Here is a 19,426-nt window from a genome sequence, read left to right as displayed (position 1 = left end):
GAGAGTAGACATATGACAGAGAGGAGACAGAGAAATAACCACATAGTGTTGAGTTGGAAAAAATTCAAAAATAAAAATGAGAGACTTTCGTGCTGATAACGTGTTATAAAACTAGAATAATCAGTGATGAGAAGTACCACTGTAATATTGAGAGTGGAATTATATTTCTCTTTGTAATGTTTACACTGACAGAATTTCTCCTCAGATAGACTCCACTCTTTCTCTTCTCTCTAACTCTCACTCTTTCTCTTTCTCTCTTCTTTTTGGTGTGTTTTACAAGTGAATGAGCGAGCCTATTTATAGACTAATCTTCCCAACATAATGATTTCATCTTTTGACTAATCTTCCTTCTTTTCTAACATCATCATTTCTCCTTTTGACTATCATACTCAATACGATCATTTTTCTTCCATCATTTCTCTTTATGTGGGCTTCACCAATATTATTTACAACATAAGTTTGATTTTCCCTCTTCTAATCTCGATTGTATAACAAAACAACCGAGAAAAAACCTACTACTAAATTTATCCATTTGTCACCCTGCAGGTAATAAAATATTAATTTCGAAGTGGTGGATGTCTACAATTTTTGCTTTTTCATACATCCACTACAAAAGCATTGGATTTTACGACCCAAAAAAGAGAGAAAACAGTGATAAGTATGGGTAGTTTAGTACTTTCCAACAAACAAGTATCGTTACCCTCGTTACCGCACACAGAACCACCATGACCATTGGTTATATCTCCTGCACAGCTTTGGGAAAACATCATCAACAGAGTGAGCGAGAGAGATGAAAATGGCGGCCTTGAATATCTTATCTCAGCCATGGCCACCTACGCCCCCTCTCTCTGTTTCTAATTGTTATTATTCTTTCTGTAATACTAGTAAGTCCAATAGTAGTAATAAATCACATTCTTTGTCTCATTCTTATCACTTCTCTCTCCTCTCTTCCCTCTATGGATCAAATAGACCATACCCATCATCTAAGCTCTCTGCAATGCCTACCCATTTCTCAAAGTCTGGTAATTTTTCTATTTCCAGATATAATTTCATTTACTTCTCCATTTACTTTGCTTGCTACTCAATGTGAATTTGATTCTTGTTACATACATTTTATCCTGCATTCGATAATTGCTCAGGAAGAGTGAGAATCTGATCAAAATAGAAAGCAAAATGATAAAAAAAAGAATGGGAAGTTTGGAGATTTATTAAAGTCTCATGCTTTGCCCCTCATGGGATAGCTGAATGGTTTAAAGGGTCCAATTTTCCCATGCCAGGCCTGGTTCAAGCTGCAGTACGTAGTTGTTCTTGGGTAATTTTAGGAAAAAATGATTTTAAGGGTTCATAAGAAAACGGGACAAAAACATTGTAGGAAGTTAAGATAGATTCTTGCAATATGTATATATTCTTCAGCTTTTCTGGTGCCAGAAGTACTGGTTAACATGTATATAGTTATTTAGATGCAATGTTGAATACTTCTGGTTAAATGGCATCAATGGAGTACTCAACAGGATAAGTCCTGACACTTGAGTATCCTAAGAGCAGGCCGTAGATATCATGAAACTGGAGCAACAATTTTGAGCCCTTGTCAATGAAGTTTTGAAATATCAAAGTCCACATCGTTGCGGTATCTTTGGAATAAAAACTGTATTTACTGGAAGCAAATTAGCATGCAATCCATACACTACTGAAAAACCACTGTTCTCTTTTTGGAGGTTCGTACATAAGATATTGGCATTTTAGGGGACAGTGTTTGATTGGTCACAATTTACTAAAGCCGTATGGATGGATTCCTTCAATTCTTTAGAGCTGTGAGCTTATTTGTCCTTTCTCTTAGGGAGCTTGTTTAACTAATTGCAGTTGGACATTTGTAATGTCTCCTCATCTCTCCATTTTTGGGGTCTAGCCTTCTTATTAAAAAATTTATGTATCTTCCATTGGTTGAAAGCTGGTCCTATTCCTCACAAATCCCATCTCTTTCATGGGTTGAACCGATAACTTGCTCTTGTGAAAAAGGAGAGGAACCACTTTGTTTGAAAGTACTGGTCAACTAACAGAAATTTACAACTAAGGCTTATACCTTAGTTACTTGAGGTGGATCAACTTAGCTGCTTTTTTTCGCCTTGTAGGACATCGTTTATTTCCTCATGACCCCTGCCTGTGTTATTTACTCAGATACAAGTACAATCTTCTTATTAAGGCTAAATATCTCTTCTTATTAGAGCTAAATATCTTCTCCTATCCACTTTTTAGCTTATTGATTGCCTGTATGTTGAATAACTGATTTGGAAACTTAGCTAACCTTACTGCAGTTTTAGGGCTTAGAATTTTTACATTTATGTCTTGCACTATCTTTAGTTATATTCTGAATCTATTTCCATTTGGTTTTCATGGGGAATCTTTTCCTTTAACTTAACAAAAATAGAAGGAAAAAGCCCTTTTGTTCATTGGTGATCATATAGAATACGGATATAGGTTCGCAGATATATATACCATGCAAAATATTTTTAATATATAGTAATGGGTCAAGCTGAATAGTCTCAATATGGTCTATATCGTGGCTGCAATTGGAGTTGATCACAGCAAGACTGTTCTTCACCTCTTTTCTCTTTCAGGGATTCTTCTTGCAGGCAGTGGATGTTCCTGGATGCAAGACAATTCTATGCATCACAACAATGCTGCCGGCAGTGAATGTGGGCAGGGCCAATTGTATTCTGTGTTTCCTACACAGCCTGCAGAAGTTTCTTCTGTGCAGGACCTTTTTAACTTTATATGCTCAGGTCCATTGATAAACAAATTGGGTCTGACCCCAGAAGCAGTGGCTGAGTCTGTTGACAAATGGTTGTCCTATGGGTTGCACCTCTGTCGGCTGTTTCAGCTCAATGAATTGTATCTGACGGAGCCTCAAAAAGTTAGGCTTTATCACTACTATATTCCAGTATTTTTTTGGTGTGATGATCAGATTTCTCAGCACAGATCCTTGTACAAAGATGGAGAAGATATACCTCCTCTAGTGGTACATCATTTCTACTCAAATTATCCCCTCTTTTTTGGTACTCTTAAGTTTCTGTATTGGGTTGAATTCTATTGGCATTTGAAAAGGTATATCTGTCTCCAGAAATGATTGCATCTATGAAGAGTGATTGCTGCCATTGTTTATTTTTAGTCTTTGTTTCGTCTTATGGTGCTGATTTTTGGTCTGTGATGCAGATTGGTTTTAGTGCACCACAAGGTTGTGGAAAGACTACACTTGTGTTTGCTCTTAATTATCTATTCCAAATTACGGGCCGGTAAGCTATGAGAAACTGATACTCTAGATGATTCATAAAAAGATAAAGGAATTTGGTATTGCTGACAATATGTTCAAATATCAGGAAGTCTGCCTCAATATCCATTGATGACTTTTATTTGACGGCAGAGGGTCAGGTATTTTTTAGGAAATTTGTGGCACATTCTTCTTTATATTTTTTTTTGTCTGATGTGATATTGTATTATTTGTAGGCCAAACTACGAGAAGCAAATCCAGGAAATGCACTTTTAGAGGTAGCGATCAACATATGTTCCAAGTAATTGAACTTAAGATAGTTAACAAGTTGATTGTACCTCATTAGAAACTGAACGTGCTTTCTTATCAATAACACTGTCTATTCTTTTATTTCTCGTGGCTTGTAGTTACGTGGAAATGCAGGGAGTCATGATCTTACATTCTCTGTTGAAACCCTGTCTGATCTAAGCAAATTGAGTAAAGAAGGTGATTCTCCTCTATTCATTTTCCTCCGCTATAAATGCATGCCTGTTTCATAACTATCCACATCTAAATTGTTCAGGTATGAAGATGAAGCTACCCCGATATGATAAGGTGCACAACAGTGAAAGTTTGCTTTTCTTATTATTATTATTTTTTCCATCAACCAGTTTTTAGTTCAAAGTGGCTCTTTATAACTTGTTTCATGTTGCAGTCCGCTTACAATGGAAAGGGTGACAGGGCTGATCCGTCAACATGGCCAGAGGTTGAAGGGCCACTTACAGTAAGTCTGTAAGAGGATTTTCTGTAATGTCTGGCAATCAGTGGGCTTAGGTTGATGCAAATTGGGGGGCTGATACTGTATGGCCCATGTAGCAACCTGATTATATGAAGATAGATGTTTGAACATATCAAGAATCAAGATCTCACAAATGCTATGTTGAAGTGTTTTTTAGAAGTAATAATAGGGTTTGGATGTGAAATCAATAGGTCAAACCCAAAGGTAATTAGTTAGGTGGTTTCAGTAGGCTTTGTAGAAAATTCTGGAAAGAGTATTTCACCTCGCAATTTTTTTGTGTTTTGGCTGGTTATGTAGGTTGTTCTATTTGAAGGTTGGATGCTTGGTTTCAAACCCCTTCCTGTGGAAGTTGTCAAAGCAGTTGATCCGCAGGTTAGAGGACTGGAAATATATTGTGGGGCTTTGTTGATATTACTTGCGCCCAGTTCAAATTCATTAATTATTTTAGTTCTATTAAAGACAGTTACAGCTCTAATGCGAAATTTTCATTAAACAGCTGGAGACAGTAAATAAAAATCTTGAAGCTTATTATGATGCATGGTATAAGTTCATCAAAGCATGGATAATTATCAAGATCAAGGATCCGAGCTGTGTGTACCAGTGGCGTTTGCAGGTGGGGTTTCATGTTTACATCTTCGTGCAACCAAAATGCAGTGTTTCTCTTTTTAAGTACTTTTTCTCATTGTCGTTGCTTAATTAACAAGTGTTTCCCTGAACTTGCAGGCAGAGATTGCCATGAGAGAGGACGGGAAGCCTGGAATGTCCGATGACGAGGTTGCTAGTCTATCTATATTTGTATCTTATAAACCGTCTGCTGAACCTGCAGTAGGTTCCATAACCTGAAACTGATGCTCTTTGAGAGCTTGTTTTGCAGGTAAAAGATTTTGTTTCACGGTACTTGCCAGCATACAATGCTTACCTTCCCACCCTTTACTCGGAAGGACCAGAAGGGTCGGACCCAAAGCGCCTCATCGTCATAGAAATTGATGAGGGAAGGAACCCTATCCTTGGGAACTAGGTGACTATGAGCCATTAAAGTCCAATTTTGATATATTGGAGATGTCATTTGCTTGTTAGAGAAGCATAATGTAATGGGGAAAAATGTCAATGTAAAAATGTAATGTGTAAGTGTAACTTTACTCGAATGAAAAGAATCATATTTTATGATTCACATAATAACTCATGATTTTCCTCATACAATCAATAGCACATATTTTGAAGTATAGATATCTAGGGGCAGCAACAGCAGACGCCGTTTAAGCAAGGCTCACAAGTCTTATAGCAGCAACAGCAGCAGAAAAATGCAAACAAACTGCAACATAAAATGCAATCCAATCATAAGTAATGCATAAGATGAAGATTATGGAGGAAATTGGAAGTGAAGATTAATGATAAACAAACCAAGAATAGAAGCAGCCTTTCTCCTCCTTGCGCTTCTGGACCTGATCACAGCATGACATCCTTTGTGTAGGTGGTGCACCAGCCATTGTTTTTCTTCGATAAGAAGCTGTAGAAGAACATTTCAAAGGAACCAAGAAATGGTATATATATGTAGGCAGCAAAGGAAAAAAAGATGGCCTTCGCTTAAAGCTGATACGGTTTTCTCACTGCCAAATTTATTATGGTTGTTAGTAGAGCATAGAAATGGATGAAAGCTTCTTTGTCTTGGCTCTCTTTGATGACCCATGATAATGAATTTTTGCAATTGAATCTCTCCATCTCTCCATCTCTCAACCAATCACATAATGGTCCCAGCCATGAGAAACAACTTCTGCCACCTGCTGCCACATGGAAGCTTTAAATGTGCAATTAGAGCAGAAATATGTAACTATCAGTATCCAACATGTTTTTCTTTTTTCTTTTTTCTTTTTTCTTTTTTCCATAAGGTCATAGAGCACTGCATGATGAGTGATGGGTCTCACGAGTCTCATGAGTCTCATGACCCATTCAGTGGCTCCTCATTTTGCAAAACATAAAATCAATTTCCTTTACCTTTTTTTTTTTCTTTCGGGATATTGCTTCCCTCCTTATGGAAAATCATAGTTTGACACATAAAAATAATTCATCAAAATCCAAAAAAGAAAAAATTATGCACACATATCAAACTGTCATTAACAGGAATGTAGGAGTTCCTACTTACGGGAAAGAAGGGAAGTATTTCCCTTTTTTTCCTCAGTGAAATGCAGATTTCTTGTACTTTTCCTGAAAGGCATCTGTGCTTGGGATATTGCTTGCATGTTGCGAATTCTTTCATCTTACAGAAGCAGCTTGGTAATGAAATCTTGTAAAGCATTTTGACTTTGCGGAACAAAATCTTTTGGTGCGTAGAGTAAAAAAAATGATGCTCTTGGAAACAGACTGGGTTACGAAGGATACAAATTGGGCATTCTTTGGGTTTACAAGTAAGCCAATGGGTCTCTATTCTGCCCATTTTGTTTCAAGATTTTGGGAATTCAAATCTAATTGTATCCCAGTTGTTAAACCGATGGATATGAGATATGACCTCTAATTGTTGATTGTATCTATAGATGTTTTTCTCATTTAAAAAAAACAAAAACCAAAAACCAAAAACAAAAAATAATAATAATAAAACAGCAAAGAATGGGAATTGAAGAATATATATGGCATTTGAAAGCAATATCAAAACTGAATATGCAGAAAGAAAAATTTGTCTTATCATACATCAAACTTACTGTGTATATCTGAGTATGGAATCCAAGAAAAACTGTGATGAACCCAAAAATGGGGAGAAAAAGCCTACAACATCAAGTGCATTTAATACCAAAATGGAAAAATGCAACTTATAGAGAATCACAGATCGATCTCTTATTCTTGTCAACTTTTCTATCTAATCAAAACCCCCCTACCAACAAGAAAAAGCCTCTGTACATGCATATATTTTTTTCATTCATTCAGTCTCTTTATCATATGTAGAAGGCATGTCTTTCAACTCGTGCTTGTGGATTTTGGAGGTGTCCTTGGAGCTAATCCAACTGCCTCAGAGCTTTTCATCAACCGGAGCCGCTTGCATGATTCCACAAACATTCTGTTCAAAGACAAAAAAGACAGGATTGATGTTAAGTAAATATGCACGATCTAGTAAAACAAAGAAAAATTAAAATCCCCAGGCATATATATTTGGCCGAAAATTTTTTCATACAAGTAATATGTTGTCAGATTATGAATAAGAACCATTAACGTTTGAGTGTGTGGTCTTAATTCACAGTCTAATAACATTTCGGGGAGAGATGGTTAGGGTTTATTTGAAATCTTACTTCCATGGTACATCTCCTACAAGCATCCAATCCCCATCTCTGTCCTCATAAGTTGGTACATACTCCACTCCATTTGCAGGGTCCATGAGCTTTCTCTCATTCAAATAATTACCTGCATCAACAGTAAATATCAACCATTAACTCCTGACATGAAAATTATCACATAGGTTTTTAATTTTTTACAAAGAAGATCAAATCTAGAAGAGATATGATGAGATAAGATACATACGGATGGTCAAGAAGGAGAACATGTCCTCAAGAGCACCCAACAGCTGCTGATAGCTATTGTACATCTCAAGATCCACCTTGCGCAGATATGGAGCTCCATCTACTGCCACTTTCACGTACTTGCACGTCTTCATCAAGTTCTTCCTTGCCACTCTCACTGGCGGCCACCCCACCACTTGTGACCTGAAATATTCACACAGAACTTCCATCAAACACATTGTAAACTTAAAAATCAAAGAAAACCCATTTCAGTTTTCTTGTAATTGTACCCAAAAAAAATGAGGACCATGAAAACTAAAGAAACCCCACTTCAAATTTCATATAATTTTACAAAAAATAAAAAAAAACATGTTGACCATCAAACTTCAGTTTTCATATAATTTCATATAATTTCATCAAACACATTGTAAACTCAAAGGTTAAAGAAAACCCATTTCAATTCTCACTTAGTTAAGCAAAAAAAAATCATGTGGGCAGTCTTACTTTGCTGCTGGAGGCTTATGAGTTTTGGCCCCATCACCATCAGCACAATCTTGATCACAACATTCAACCCCTGATCTTGACGACGATGAGCTTGAGCTCCCAAGACTAAGATCAATGGTCTCTGAAAATCCACGCTTAGACCCCGAGCCAGGCAACCCCAAGGTCAACTTGGTATCGTCGTAGTTCAAGCCGGCCGGCGTCTGCTGCTCATTTGCCGGTGACATGTTTCGAATGCTTTTCTTTGCTTTGCTTGTAAATTTGATGGACCAACAACTTTAGCCGGCTCTGTGTGCAGAGCAGCTTATATATAATGTTAAGGGGGAGAGAATGTGGCCGGCAAAATGATTCCGCCAGTGGGTAGATGACACGTGGCTCGGAAAGAGCGGCTGTGATTCGTCCATGTTGGTGGTAGTAGTGTGTGACGGAAGCGTGTGGGTTGTGATTTCTATGCTTGAATGAAGCTGAAAGCTTGGGGCCCCCCGGTCGGTCCAATTCCGACCTAGTCAATTTTTATTATTTATTGTTTAGTTTATTTTATTTTATTTTATTTATTTTTTAATACTGCTAATTCATATAATATACAATACAAATGGCTACTAAGCAGTATAAACGTGTAAACGGCGGTAAATAATTCATAGTAAAATATTTGTTTTGCTAGAGTTTAAGTTTTGTTTGAGTGTGATTCTAAATAGGTCAGAATTATTTTCGACAAAAATCATCTCTCATGTAATTATCTATATAATTATTTTAAATAATTTTAAGTGATTTTGGACATAAACACCACCTATACGCTTCTTCATAAAATCATTTTGAATCATTTGAAGTGATTATTTAGAAAAATGATTCTCTATAAAAACGCTTTTTGGCCTATTTAATTTATATGCGCACACATCACTTAAAAGGTTGGTAGTTTAATAATGTATTTGGTGTGTTCCAATTCATTGAATGAATCGATTATCATAAAAAAAGCTTACTCAACCTCGTAAAACAAAATGTGTTTTATGTTTTTCAACATTAGCATTAAAAATACCACTACCATTATAAAATCAAACCTATTTTTGTCATATAATGTAAGTTAGTGACAAGAAAGAAAAACCAAGCAACCTACTTAAAATTAAGATTGGCTTTATAAAGTCTCTCTTGTGTGTGTGGATTGGAAAAAAATTTCAAATGCTTGGTTTTTTCTTTATTTTCAAGTAAAGAGACACTTGCCTATGACTTATTGCTTTTGGCTGCTAATAAAGGTATTCGTCAATTTTCGGTGGAAGGGGGGGATTCCAAACCGGGGGCTTGTTCCATGGTCGACACATCAAATTTATTTGTTAATGTTTTAATGTTGTGCAGTTTCGACATATTTTTAGTAGATTTGTGTCATCCTAGTTCTAGTTGTCATGTTTCGGTTGATCTGCAAATTCTTGCTCATTTCTAATTAAAAGTTTCTAAAATAAAAGCTAAAAATAATATTGTAGAAAATCACATAAAACCATATAAATATGGAATCATTGGTTACAATTCATTTGATAGTTTCTTTTAATTTTCGGCGGTGCTTTGCAAACATTCCCATGCAATGAAATTCTTATAAAATTTCAAATTCAAAAGGCTTCCAATAATTATATATATATATATGTTTTTTCTAATTAGCTTAGACAACAAATATTTTTGCAGCTCAAAAGAAATATCTCTGCTCCTTCCTTTGTAGAACACAAAAAAGACCGACTATCTAGTAGAAGATGAAGGGAGCCGTGAAGAGAGAGGAAAGGCAAGCCATCAATGCCCGCGTGGGGCCAAGCAGGACCCACATGCCGTGGTTCTTGTCTACAGGTCAACTTTATGGAACTTTCCATGTGGGGCCCCAAAATGACTTAAACTCGAGAGTTTAGAGCTCTGGGACCCACCTAACATTTTTCATGTGAACGTGTTTGCTTGTCGATAGCCGACACGTGTGCAGTTCCACCGGTTTCCGCCCGCGGTTTACAGTTGATAATCGGTTTGCTCATACCGGGATCTCCGGGCCTCCTGTCTGGCCTTCCCCTTCTGGTATCATCTATTTATTTATTCATTTTATTTCAAATAATAAAGAAATTGCCCAACTGTTTGACTTGACACTTAATATTTTGCACTAAGAATTTTATTTAATAAAAATTACCAACCTAATATTTAAATCAACAACCACCTATACTGTTTAAAAAGAAAAAGACTTTAAAAAATAATTAATTGGCACTCTTTTTAAAACCACAACCACAACTACCCGGTTGTAAAATAACTTCTATAAACTTAGGAAAAAAATCTCAATTCACGTAACCTATTTATTTTATCGTTTGACAAAAGAAAAAAAACCTAAAAGATTCATAAAACTAAAATATTAGACTAAGATATATATTGAGTCCGTCAAACACAACTTGATTCTCTTCATATCTCAATTACTAATAATTAGCAAAGAGAATTGGCTTGAATGAATAATTAAAGAGTATTTTAGGAATAATGGTGGATAGGAAGATAAGGTGAGTAGAGAAACAGGACAGGGGTGGAAATAACATCACTCTAATTATATAGTCAATATGTTATGGTATTACAATATTCACGTCTCATTAAATTTGTTTTGTTAGATTGATAATTTGTTGCTGAGCATTTCATTTTCTAATATGAATTAATGTTGAAGATATTTAACAGTTTAATCATTAAATCTTGTATGGAGTATCATACCCGCTACAAGAATTTTTTTTGTCGAAAAAATAATGCAGAATGCTATACAATTGCATTCAACCAAATGATGAAAGGGAGAAAAAAGAAGAAAGTGCATGCCTAAAGAAGTTCTCTCGTTGTAGTGGGGCATCTCAACTTGTCTATCCAATTTGAATTTTCCAAAGAAACCCATCTGTATTGAATTGTCTTTGTTGAAATGGAGCCAGCAAAGTCGAAAGTTCATGTCCCCAAGTAGAAGGTAGGCAGCAGATGTAGCAAGATATACCACTTAGTGGACCCCTATTTCTTATTATGAACATTTTGATTTTCATGCTCTCCATGATGGCAATACCTCATTCACATGGAGCTTCTTTGAAACAGCTAGATACCTTCTTTATTTGGTTAGCCAAAGGGGCAAACACGTATGTGGTAGGGCATACATCAATTGGTATATGTACATATATGCCTTGTCATCATGAAAATTAGGTATTATCTATTCTATATATAGATATTAATGAAAAAGGATTTTGTGAAAATAATTTAAGAACTAATTAAAGGGGAGTTCGTGTAATTTTTAAAATCTCAAGGGATTTTGTGAAAATACAGAAAATCTTAAGGGGTGTTGGTATAAATATCTCTATAATAAATAATAAAAAAGTATGTTGACACACCCTTCTGTGAATGGAAAGATTGGTGTATATAAAATACATTTGGAAGTTGACAAAGAAAAAGGGCACTAATCTCATATGTTTCACCATCAGTGAGGTGTTAATTAGTTGAATTGGCCCATATTTTTAGTGTGTTTCCAAGTGATTTCGTGTGTATGAGTTTTCTCCCTTTCCCCTTTCTAATTTGGAAAAAAACAAAAACAAAAACAATCTCATATGTTTCACCCAATACTGGAACCTTCTTAGTTTTGATAAGACAGATTCTTCTGCAAGGAATTGGTAATTTCCTATCATTCTCAAGAATCCAAAGTCCGGTGGTTCAAAATTCTTTCATCCCCATTAGATGACAATTTAGCCCCTGTAAAATGATGATATTTACAATATGATGGTCGAGAAGATACCCCAATACAACGTTCTTCAAGGAATCTAACTCAGTGAGAAGAAATGAAATGAGGTGATCAGAATTTAGAATTGATATTAGTTTACAAATTAAGAATTTAGGAATAAGGAATTGGAATCGGATCAACTACTCTCATAATTTTGAGGGTATTTGATTATAGATTTTACTATGGAACTCTCATAATTTTTTTATTTCGTATGTGTAAGTAAACGCAGCAGAAGTAAAGAATTAGAATCATTTTATTAATAACCATGTTAGTAAACACATGAGAAAGAAGGAGCATGAATGACATACCTACTACTAATAAGTAAACATGCCATAAATATTGGACCTCATGCAATGTACCAAATCATACTCTTTGTTTTGAGTTATCTGAGGCTAAATTCGAGGAAGGCAGATTTGTAGAGTTGGAAGTCAGAAAAATTCATCCATATCTGCAAAATTTGTTTAGGATCATGGGGGGTTGATTAAATTTTTCGAATGACCCAAAACAATGTTATGGATCTCATTGATAATATCTATGAATTAGAATGATAATATCTAAATTAAGATTCAATGTTGGATTTATATTATAAATCGTAAATGCTACATATGCACCAAACTATCGGGACATGTGTGAATGCAGATGAGACCAAAAAGATTCTGTACCTGGAATTATGCTATGCACTAATCATGTGCCTAAGAATCACACAATTAATTTATATGCATGCAAAGAATATGAGAACATGACGTTTTTCTTTAGAAGTTCTCCACTTGTTAATTTTCTTTGTAGTTTAAAGTCAAGAGATGAGAAAATTTGATGTTTAGCATGTCTCCTAGATTTAGCTGACAAGTTTGTTGATTTCGTTAAAGTACGGTATTAAATTCAAATTCCTGATGATATAGCGCATTAGTGTGAGTCGAACTTAAGATTTCTCCAACGAAGAAAAACAACTATCATTAAAAGTATCTCTAAGGAAAGAGGCAAATGAAATAGGCAAAATTATACTATAACAACCTTGGTGACATGTTGCCTACCCATTTGTCTCGTGAAAAAAGTTGGTCACTTTAAGGGACTAAGCAATGAAAGTCTACAAACCATTATTATATTATATATTTTTATCTCTTACATTTACTATTATATTTTATAGAAAGTAGGTGAGAGAGCGGATATGGTATTTTATTATAAAAAGCAAGTGGGGTCTAATATATCTCTTTACTTTGAAGTAGGCAATATTGCCTTGTTGGGGAGAGAAAGTATATTTTGCCTACCCATTTGCCCCTTCCTTTGGAGCATGAAAATGCTGATGTGGCAAGACAAATGAGGTTTACTTACTCTTTTGCGTCTTCCCTTGGAGATGCTCTAACTAAACCAAATGTTAATTGGTTCATAGCTAGCTTAAATACTTCTAATTATAAGTATTTTAAAATAATTTTTATTATTTTATCAAGGGAAAATAGGGATTCTTTCATTATGTTTTCACTCTTTAATATAGATTTTAACTTATTGGCCAACTTGCTTTACCCACACCTGCGAACTTAAGCACATTGTTTGATTAAGTACAATGGTGCTTCTCTTTGAACCCTCATTTTCTTTTATTTTTATTTTTTTGGCAAGACCCTCATTTTCTTTGATAAGTTGATCAAGTTCTATTCAGCCTCTAAAAGCACTTCCAGTGGGAAGCCCCAACCCTAGCAAGAGGCCCCCCAGTAAAGGCAAGACTTGTTTGGGCAAACAGGCCTAATGCTGACATCATAAGCCAATTTAAATAACAAAAAAATTGAAAAAAAAGAAGGAAAAAAATACCAAAAATTTCAGAATTTTTGTATATATAATAAATACCTAGCCATATTCTTCACTTCTTACACCAAAATTCTATACAAATTCTTCTCCTCATATCTCATGTGAATGATGGTTATCCTTGTGTTGCTATAGCAATGGGTGGAAAACCAACAAAAAAATTGCAAGAGCAAGCACTATTCACATGAATAGTAACAACCATTGCATCCTCTTGCCTTTTGTCATGACAAATGGATGGAAATGCGCTAAAATTAGGCTGAAAAAGTCTCTCTTTTGGGGATAATGGATTTACTTTAATGCCCTTTACAAAAACCACCAGCCACTCTAAACCATGTAAAAAGTGATTAACTTTAGCCTTAATTTCAAATGAATAATATAACAGCAATGCGCAGTTACATCATTTTCTTGTTCCCTTGCCTTCCTTTTCAAACGAATAACCCTACCGCAGCAGACACTTTGGTCCACCCCTTTTTAATTTCACAAGTCTCATCAGAGCTGTGATTAACAGACAATGTAGTCAAAATCTGCGGTATATGGTCATTACTAGGGTGACAATTTCCAACATGATCCGTTAAACGATTCGAAATTTGCACAGAAAATTAGGTGATCAATCCGCACGATTAAAATTGTGAGTTAAATTCGGGTTCAATCCAGGTCAAATTCCGATAAACCCATCATGACATATTTAATAATCTATTGGGTTTTTTGTCAACCCGCCAACCTACAAAATGACCTACTTAACTCGTTTACTATTTAATTTTAAATTATTATTAATAATAATAAATATGTGACATGCATATATTGATATGTTCTATTCTATTCCATCATGAACCCTACTAAGGTAGTGGATTTAAACCCACCCAAATGAAAATTCTACCCAACTTTTTAACTTTTTTTTTTTTTTTTTTGAATAGCCAACAAGGTCTAGTCCAGTGGAAAATGACATTGAATTGTAGACTAGTAATTTTAGGTTCGAATCCCTGTAACACCGTAGTGGTAGTGTGTGTGAGAAACCCCTTCTCCTGTAATTTAGACTATCGATTGTACTAAACAATGTTTTTGATTAAGTTTTGTGTAAATGGATTACCTGTTAAACATGTGACATGTTCAATAATTTGTTAAACATGTTACCTATTTTGGACCTAATAACCTAAAACTACTCGAACCTAACGATACGACTCATTGCCACCTCGTCATGTTTAATTACTAATGAAAGTAATTAAATGATCAACAATAAAGAAGGGATATGTTCGGTTTTAGACTCGATTCATTGGCATATGGGCCTGTTCTGTGTTGTTCATAGGTAAACTCGTGATATATTAATAAGAAAGGTAATTATGTGCTCGTTACTACATGGGAGGTGGATTCTATGTCCTATATATGTTGTGGATTCCTATGTTGTTAAGCTTGGACGGTTAATTACTTGTGTTAGAATAGTTGGGCTTTTCTTTGATGGATGGGAACCTAACTTGACGTATATATATAGCAAGGTCCCCTTACAAGCAGCCACACTGGTTTATGCATGACTAGTGAGGAAGATTATACTACAATTTATCAGAATAGTTGTATCTCAGGTTGTATATGGATTCTTGAAAGGAAGGAACAGAGAAAAGTTTATCATATTTGAGCGAGAACTAGAATTCATCATTAATCTGAAGCACCAAGAAACTAGTAAAAAATACAGTGGAATGAACTGTCGTTTTAAACACATATATGAAGGAAATGATGAAGGTGGAGGAAAATGATCTCCCCTTAATTTCTAGTGCCTTATACCAATCTTAACATCAAAGTTTCACGTTTGTAATTAAAACAAGAGCTTTCTGCTTAAAGCCAGCAATTAACTACTGATTATATGAAGAAAGAAAGAAAGAAAAAAAGCATACATATCATGAGATGAGGAAATCAAATGCAGTCAAATCGATCTCCATTTTCGACTTCTTCTGGGAAGAGATTATTTAGGATCATCTTTCATAGTTGCCTTGAGGAAGCCCTTGGGCTGCAGTCCAAATCCCTTGGCATCCGATCTCTTCATGATCCTCAGCCTCTTGCATGACTCAATAAACATCCTGCAAATGACAAATATAAGTTATTGGAATATTTACTTCAATTTTTTTGTTTTGGTTTATACCAATTTGATATAATTCAAATAAGATCCTCTAATTCAAAATCGATTAGTTATGGGTAGAGAGATCCAAGGCTGTAGGTAAATACATATGTATCTATGCTGAATTATCATGATGCTACAAACAAAATGAATGATGTTATAGACTCTCATGATCATGATGTGAGTTCCGCGTGATCTTATAATATCACGAGCGTTAATTTTATGAAAGGTGTTAATAGTTAAGAAAACTGTTGAGATCTAAATCATTTTTTATTTATATTTAAGTAACAATCAACACTTTCACGACTTATTTTTTTGTTGTTGGAGCAGATGCTGTACCTTACAAGAGTGCAAAAGATAGCAAAAAAGACACTATCCAAAACACAAATGTGAGTGGCAGGGACACTTCCATGACTCATTCATGAAAAAGTACAAGGTCTTAAGATAAACCATGAACAGTCATATCATATAATTATATATAAACTACATATGATTCATTTGTTTTTTATTTTTTCCTTTTTCTTTTCTCCAATTGGTATGTGATACAATTTTTTGACTTGGGAAATGTGGTAAAATAAAAGTACCTTTTATTTTCTCTCCTCAGAATAATGCACTGCCATGACTATGCCTTATGGTGTCAAAGGACATTTTGGTATTATTGTCCCCGACATCATTATATGAAATGCTTGTGTCGGTAGTATGACTATGGGTCCAACGTAAGATATTCGAATAATGTGAGAAACTATGGAAGGACACTAATATAATTCTATGTCCCTTATATCTTTATCAAATCGACAAAATTAATAGAATGCATGCCTAATTGGTGCCGGCTTTGTGGACTTGTGTTAATTAACCCTTTACACTTTACGACTAATTAGCAACCAATTTTGACCCTCTAAGAATTGATTGATGATTTGTCATACAATTACTAAAGATCTTATTATCAGATGAACCGTATATGCAAATTCAAATGCATGCATTTCTAGATCAATCCTAATTTTATACAAGCGATAATTTATTTTAATATAATCTAAATTATAAAGAGGGGGATTCGAACTTGGATCAAGGAAGTTCGCTCTAATCAAGTTGACTGAGCTCATGTGCACTACTTAATTTAACATGAAAGGTGTTTAGTCTCTCTCTTTATAAATTTTTTAAGTCTTTCGCTTAGTCAACATGGAGACTTGACTCAATTAGGTCATCAATTGACTCGTATCAATTGGGTTAGGGAGAGATTTTTCTCTTCTCGAAGGTTGTATCTGAACTTTTGCATCTCGGCCATCTAACACCTCTGCTTGTTAGTTAGACTTTTATATAAAATTTAAAATTGAGCAATGTCAAAACTAATAAAGAATTCATTTCCATATGTCTAACTAGAATTTTAGTGCACACAAGTTGGGATCAAAAGTAGTAAAGAAGCTTGGTTTGAAACACTTACTCCCAAGGGACGTCTCCCACAAGCATCCAGTCTCCATCTTTGTCTTCATAAATAGGAGCAAATTCGCAGTTCTCTGCATCCTTCAACACCTCGCCTGTCAACGCATACACAAAATTTTAATACCATTTTCTTTAGTTGTTTTTCTTTTTGAATTTTGTGATGCTTTATGTGTTCGTGCAATATTTTTTGGACAATACTTTCCTCCTTACCTTCTATTGTGACTCAATCATAAAGTGACATGTGTCTTCTTTTTTGAATTGTCAAAACGGAATTTTTTTTACAATTAAAAAATAGAGGACACATGTCACTTTGTGGTTGAGCCACAATAGAAGGTAAGGAGGGAAGTATTGTCTATATTTTTTTTTCTTCTTAAAATTGAAGAAATCAGCTTCTTTTACCATGTTTATTTTTTCAGAGCACAACTCATTTGACATATCTAATTATATATATACAAAAGTGTGGTATAAAAATAAAAATAAAATAGTGTTCTTCATATAAATATCTTAGAGCCTGTTTGGTATTCAACTTGAATTCAACTTTTTAAACTCAAAAACAGAATTTGAGTCCAAAACAAAGAAAACCTGTTTGGTAGCCCTATTTTCAAAAACTCAAACTCAAGAACAACTAAAAAACACCACAATTATTAAAAACAAAAAATATCTGTTTTTTCAGTTTTTTTTAACAACCCACAAGTTCTCAAATTTTTAAGATTTGAAAACAGTTTTCAAGTTGCATACGAAACAAGTTTTTGAATCTTAAAAATAGATTTAAGAACTCCTTATTTTAAAGAAAAATCAAAGTTTTTGAATTCCCTATTTGAATAGGATACCAAACACCCCTTAATGTTTTCCCATAAAATTTCTATATGTATAAGTTTAGTTTCATGCTATAAGAGCTTAACATTTAAAACTTTAAACAGTAAAGACCAATTTAAATTCAATTGTGCAGAATATTACTACTCACCGATGCCAAAACAACCAAATAGCTTCTCCAATGCCACGGCAAGATCTGCGTACTGGTTGTGTATGCTCAAGTCAATTTTACGAAGAAAAGGAGCTCCATCCATGCTAACCTTGACGTACATTTTGGACGTCTCATTTAAGCTATTAATCTTCCTCCGGTAAGAACACACCGGAGGCCACCCCACAACTTGGTTCTTCGTTTCGCTTTTCCGGTCGTCATCACTGGATGTGCTATTATTATGTCCATCTCCGCCAGCAATCTGTGAAAAAACCCTTTTCTTCTCGTTTTTGTCCACCAATCTTGGACCACTGGATAGCCCCAGCCTCAGCTCTGTGATTTCAAGCCCTAAACCTTCTTTGGCCATTTGGGTTTTGATAGTTCTGAGAAATTTTGTTTGTGTTGCTTTGCTTTTTTCTTGATCAACTGTTGATTGGTGGGAGATTGGGGTTTTTTGTGTGTACAGTTTTAAGTGACTAAAAGCAAGTTCTTATATTAGGATGGAGAAGTTTAGAGAGGACATGGTGGGAGCAATGACAGGTCAACTAGGGCTTAGTTGGTCGGTCACATGAGAGGCAGAAGTGGGGGATATGTGCTCCCTACAAACACTAATAAAGGCAGGCACCAGAAGGTGGATATGGGACAGATCCTAAGGCTGTTGGTGCTTGGTGATTTGGTGGGATCGGATCTTCACCGTTTGATCTTGTGACTTGGGACAGGTCATGTGATTTCCTTGATTATGGTCGTGCTTGCCTAATTTCTTGCTGATTGTTGGGGTCTTATTTTAAAGAGGGGGCTGGGATATATGGCTGTATCATGAAACATGGGAGTATGTTTTGCAACATATATGATCATTATTCATGCCATTCATCATGCATATGTATGCATGAGTACTAGTGAATCATGGTGCATGTTACATACATAATTATGGCTGCTGGCTAGAATTATGTACCTATTTGTATTAGTACATGTATGAATATAATTGCTTGTGCATGCATTGATCCGTATGATGGCATGATGGTAAATGGATATGTGAACATATATACTAGCTGTAATTATAAAAATAACCAAGAGGCTTTCAATTTGCAAAGGTGTCACAACCAATGTTTTGCTAGCAAGAGAGTATATGTGCGACTATTCATGGAGAGAGACTTTCATACAACGAGCGCAATGATATACGGGATAATTCTTTCATGTGTCATTGCATTATTGGCTGGATATAGCAAAATAGTGTTATCCCCGTTGCATGTGATGTGACAGTATGGGACATTTTAATTAAACATGATATGTATGCAAATTTAATCACCAATTTTAAATACATGTCATCTTTTACTGTATTGTAATTCTCACTGCCACGTGCCAAGA

General features: G+C 35.1%; 3 protein-coding genes across 3 annotated transcripts; 1 reads left to right on the top strand and 2 right to left on the bottom strand.

Moving 5' to 3' along the window:
* Positions 728-5,072, top strand: LOC18782619 (D-glycerate 3-kinase, chloroplastic). The gene is made up of 12 exons (XM_007215293.2): positions 728-1,022; positions 2,616-3,016; positions 3,211-3,290; positions 3,375-3,426; positions 3,502-3,543; positions 3,673-3,751; positions 3,828-3,859; positions 3,960-4,028; positions 4,341-4,415; positions 4,540-4,656; positions 4,767-4,817; positions 4,918-5,072. Exons 1-12 carry the CDS (start codon positions 791-793, stop codon positions 5,059-5,061), a joined length of 1,374 nt encoding a protein of 457 aa, XP_007215355.1. The 5' UTR covers positions 728-790; the 3' UTR covers positions 5,062-5,072.
* LOC18782650 (auxin-responsive protein IAA1) lies at positions 6,648-8,317 on the bottom strand. The gene is made up of 4 exons (XM_007215909.2): positions 8,030-8,317; positions 7,548-7,729; positions 7,319-7,430; positions 6,648-7,089 (listed from the first exon to the last, which is right to left on the bottom strand). The coding sequence occupies exons 1-4, from the start codon at positions 8,251-8,253 to the stop codon at positions 6,990-6,992; spliced, it is 618 nt and encodes a 205-aa protein (XP_007215971.1). The 5' UTR covers positions 8,254-8,317; the 3' UTR covers positions 6,648-6,989.
* LOC18783381 (auxin-induced protein IAA6) lies at positions 15,182-18,552 on the bottom strand. The gene is made up of 3 exons (XM_007215941.2): positions 18,065-18,552; positions 17,102-17,195; positions 15,182-15,625 (listed from the first exon to the last, which is right to left on the bottom strand). Exons 1-3 carry the CDS (start codon positions 18,426-18,428, stop codon positions 15,511-15,513), a joined length of 573 nt encoding a protein of 190 aa, XP_007216003.1. The 5' UTR covers positions 18,429-18,552; the 3' UTR covers positions 15,182-15,510.

This window comes from Prunus persica, chromosome G3 (genome assembly GCF_000346465.2).
Source record: "Prunus persica cultivar Lovell chromosome G3, Prunus_persica_NCBIv2, whole genome shotgun sequence".
NCBI classification, from domain to species: domain Eukaryota; kingdom Viridiplantae; phylum Streptophyta; class Magnoliopsida; order Rosales; family Rosaceae; genus Prunus; species Prunus persica.
Note: the sequence above shows the minus strand (reverse complement) of the source record. Positions and strands in the feature narration are given on the sequence as shown.